The sequence below is a fragment of the Anneissia japonica genome, unplaced genomic scaffold (assembly GCF_011630105.1).
Source record: "Anneissia japonica isolate Jap-2015-1 unplaced genomic scaffold, ASM1163010v1 scaffold997_len2565447_cov190, whole genome shotgun sequence".
NCBI lineage: Eukaryota > Metazoa > Echinodermata > Crinoidea > Comatulida > Comatulidae > Anneissia > Anneissia japonica.
The window spans coordinates 1,067,189-1,072,092 of NW_022696369.1; the positions used below are offsets into that span (position 1 = coordinate 1,067,189).

The 4,904-nt window shown below is 35.9% G+C and overlaps 1 protein-coding gene across 1 annotated transcript in view; it reads left to right on the forward strand.

Annotated features, from left to right (window-relative positions):
• Window positions 1-2,275: 2,275 nt before the first annotated feature.
• LOC117101967 (synaptic vesicle glycoprotein 2B-like) overlaps window positions 2,276-4,904 on the forward strand; it is a gene marked incomplete in the record, with an annotated part of 14,293 nt that continues 11,664 nt past the window's right edge. The window contains 1 exon segment of the mRNA XM_033242107.1: window positions 2,276-2,535. Within this exon segment, the coding sequence (XP_033097998.1) occupies window positions 2,415-2,535 (121 nt within the window).

Below are 4,904 nucleotides of genomic sequence, written 5' to 3' on the forward strand. Positions count from 1 at the left end.
TTTGGACATCTCTGGATCCGCCCCCGACTCCATATTATTTTTCTTCATCCATCTCACAATAACTATGATTTACGTTCCGCAAGACAGTCGTCTAAACTAATTCCTACATTCATGGTCAAACTCTCATGTTACCTGTTTCTAGAATTCTGCAGTGTCCTTTCTAGCGAACGTTCTTTTTCTTTTGCTGAACCGACTATCTTCCCACCAAACATAGATAATTTCTGATACTGATGCATTCAAGACCCTCCTTAAAACCTTTCTCTTTAATAAATAAATCTTATATCAGTAACAAATAATATTTTCTAACAGGCGCTACACAAATTTTCTAATTTAAAAAAAATTATTATTATAGCACCGGAAACTGTTACGCAATACAAAGATTGCACTGAAAACACTGTAGCGACTGTGTAATGAATCCAGGCTTTAGGTGTTGCACAGGGTTGCCATTTGGCCTTTTTGAAGGACAGATTCCTTAAATCTGGCCGTATAAAAATTCGCTTGGCCGTAACGTTTGAGAAGTCACGGCCAAACTCTATTTGGCCGGATTTTGTGAAAAGCTTACATTTTTTTTTTCAATATAGGCCTATTAAAACGTAGACTTGTTTCGGATATGTTGTTTTGTACAAAAGCTTTTATTCTAATCGTGTACCTTTACTTACATTGAACGTCCGTAGTCGTACTCGCACTGAACATTTAATGTGTGCCCCCTCCCACCTCCCCCGGCCGAGTTGACGTAAGAGAGTTTGTTTAAAAGATTAGCATTTACATTTAATCATTTAAAATATTTGGATGAAATATATATTTTTTATGAAGTTTATCTTCGTTTAAAACTTTATAAAGACATTCCTGATGATGACATGATTAATGGCGAAATATTGAATTCCAACACGATGGCGTGTATTTCAATACTTGGAGTATGTACTATACTTTCTTATAAAGACAGTTTATTGCAAGTTTGTACCATATATTGTGTTCTTTTTATTTTTATGTTCCAACCTAGTGGAGGTTTTTATCTCTTTTGGTTGAGAATTGAAAAAAATATAATAAATTGTGTAGGCGCTGCAGTGTTCTTTATGTGAAGTGCCATATAAAAGCTCGATGTGATCATTCGGGTCCAATGGCATGACCTCCAATTTCAAGCAAGTGTTGCTGAGACTTCTTCGAAGTCACTCTGGAGTTAGGTTGTATATATGAGAATCATGAAGAAGATAGTTCTTCTAGCGACATTGATTTATTGTTACTGCAACAATAACATTCAGAGGCGAATTTAGAAAGTTTTAGATAAAAAGTATTTATTAAAGTTTTCATAGGTTTGATTTAACACCGGTTTGTGTTACCGGTACCTATACTAATTGCAACTTTCATTCTAATTTAAGAGAGCCACGGATTTGTCATTGAAGATTCTATAACTGGCCCTTAGATTGCTATAGTTCGACTACAATGTTCGTTATTTAATACATTTAAATCAAATTTAGATCGATCTTAATAATGTTACTTTAAATAGGCCTATATGCTAGCAACTAATTATAAAACATATTTAATATTATGATGTAGCTAGCTGTGCATTTAATTATGGTGATTAATTATAAAAACAGTGAAAGATTAACATTGTTCTGTGTATATCATTTTTATTTCTCCAATTTTAAACAAATGAGAGTTGATTTTCGTGTAATTTTTGTATTTTAAATGAATATTATGTACTGTTGTCTTCTAATCGGATTTAAATCTGGCCGAATTTTGGCAGATATCGAAAACACTTTTTGCCGAATTTGGCCGTGAGATGGCGTGTGTTTGGCCGTAACGTTTTGTCGACTATCTGGTGCCAACATAGAGCTATTAAACAACTAGAGTGCTGACAAGATGGCGGAGCAATGCAGAGTTGTGTATGTGTACCATCCAAGATGGCTGCCGTAGGAAAGCGCCACCTTCAGGCTTAGTATACATTTTATTACCATAAATAAGCCCTCTGACTGAATATTATTTCATTAATGATAATTAGTATTGATAATGACAAATTATTAAACTGTCGTAGCCAAAAAGCTGTCTCTTATACACATCTAGATGTGTATAAGAGACAGCTACCTAGTAGATAGAAAGGATAGCAAAATACACTGGGTTACATTTATTTTTGTTGTGCCGAAAAAAGAAAAAGAGTTTTTCCTTCGTTCTAACTCATAGGCCGAATTTCTGCACGTGTTTCAGTAGTACGGTGCCCCTAAAGGAACATGGTTAGAAACAATATTAAACTATTTCGAGGGAACGAAATATTCGACGATCAGCCGTCGGCGTTAGACCATGACCCGATAGGAATAGGATCTAGATTCTCCCGCCTAGGAGGACGTGTGGGGCTAGTTTCTACATTTGCAGATGCCTCCTCTGCCCCTGATCAAAATACAGGAGGAATTGAATTTGAAATGGAACATAATATTAATAATACAAAATATGAAGTTGTAGAAGATTCATTGTTATTGAATGATGAAGAGACTCCATTGGTGAACAGCAATGATTCGTCTGATGCCGATGCAGAAGGGGAAGGTGAGACTTCAATTGAAAATTAAATAAAAAAGATGACAGTGACTAGCAGTGGCGGATTTTAGGGCCTTCTATCTAGGCCTAGTTAAAAATGTTTGTTTGCGTAGCCTACGTACAAACAAAGACTGTGTTCTGAAGTAAAAATACAATTTTGCAAATGTATTCTTTTTTATGTCCGCAGGGATGTCACAGGGGTTCTCAATTACTTTGGCAACAGGAGCCAAAATTCTTCACTGAATAAATTTGAAGGGCCATGGAAAGAGGTGTACTGTGGCGCTCATACAGTTACCTATGGTGTTTTGGTAATGCAAAACGTTATATCACACAATGGGTCATCAGTAGGCTAGTACAGTACAGTATTTCTTTGCTGTTTGCTGCGATAGTCCTTCCAATTTGATTGATTAATTCGCTACAATTTGGGCAATATAGGCCTACTAGTCGGCAAAACAGAATGCAAAAATATTAATTAAAGTTAGAAATTTAGGCCCAAGTCTAACAGAAAATATTCAATTTCGGCTTGTTCTCGCAGGCCGCATAACACAGAGATGACCTGCAGGCCACCAGTTGAGAACCCCTGTCCTAGTATCATACCATATAATTTATTTTACTATTTAAAATTTACAAAAATGAACATAAAAATTATACAAAAGCAAGGCTACAAAACCACTCAGGAGTTCCCGGTAGGATTGCTCAAAAGGGAGTAATGCCTATCTGTCAGGGATTTACCAACCAAGGAAACAGATGTAACAGAATATTAAACAAAGCACCTAAAAACGTAACAGAATGCTGGTAATTCAAATTACCCTATTGGCAGCTGCGGTCCCAATTATAGCTACTGTAGGGAAAAGCAATGAGAAGAAGTTCATGTGCACATACAGTACTCTTGGAAGGCAGCGCTTCTACTCCAGTGTTATATTTGCTATTCTAACGCCACCATGCGATTGGCAGAATAGGAATATTTACCATTGTAGGATGCTCTCACCTCTACTGACTAACTGAATGGATTTCTATCTGAAAGGGTTGTTACGCCAATATGCTGGCTTACTAATAGGCCACCATGCACCCTAGTAATATTGTCGCAATATTGCAGCTAATGGTTACTGGCTTGCTGTGTCTGAAAGGGTTTACTCGATATTGTGGCAATCAAGCCACCATGCGATTGGCAGAATAGGAATATTTACCATTGTAGGATGCTCTCACCTCCACTGACTAACTGAATGGATTTCTATCTGAAAGGGTTGTTACGCCAATATGCCGGCTTACTAATAGGCCACCATGCACCCTAGTAATATTGTCGCAATATTGCAGCTAACGGTTACTGGCTTGCTGTGTCTGAAAGGGTGTACTCGATATTGTGGCAATCAAGCCGGCGTGTGCATTTATGCATAAACAAACCAGTTTAAAGTTGAAAACAATTGCGTGGTGGTATTTAAACCACCAATATTACACCTTTCTCTAGGGCCCTTTCAGACAGAAAATTGAAAATTACTGCAATTTATAAACGAAGACGCTGTGTGAAAGGATATAGACTGGTTATTATGCCGGCATGCTTAACGCAATATTGTGGCAATGTCTACCTGAAAGGTTAAGATGTTTAATCTCAAAATTTTGCTTAGGTTAGATAAAATTAATTGAACAGGTAAAAAGACTGGTAATTAAAATATTTAAAAAATTTATCATTACTGTATTTAAAAAAAATTTATACATATACTGTATGACAATAATAATCAAAATGACTCAGCCAAAATTGAGTCTGGGTCGAAAAAGGTCCCAACTGAAAATTAGAACAAGTAAAGATTTTTCTTGACTAAAACTGGATGTTACAGTTCCTTAGTCTTAAATTTCTTGGCAGCAAATGTAAAGTCTGCTTTGTAGTGATATCATTTAAAACTATATTTCATTCTGTGATTTATTGAAAGAAAGTTGATAAACTAACATTGTTCCTATAAAATTATCACAAAAATGCTACCAGCTATGTACCGTAAAAAGTTCAGAACAAAGGTTTTTTGTGATCATTGGGGCCAATTCCCCCATGTTTTGAGTAATTGCTAAAAAAGTCAAAAGATTCCGCCAACTAATGACTGATTAGACTTACTCTTCCTTTGCCAAGTAAAATTTAATAATAGAGAGGTTGCTTCTGCTTGCATTCACCAATAGTTGTACCATTATAGCATATAGAACATGCCAGGAAGGGATAAAAATGTAGCAATATCAGAGGTTGCATTTTTTTTTGCTATATTTTTTAAAAATTGGATATGATGTAGAGTAGACATTGATAAATCAAAAAAGTATGTGCAACATTTTTTTTTTCATACGTAAGGGGGGTTGCCAGCCGTTTCAAAATGGCCGCCATTTTTTCCTAAAATTGTCAC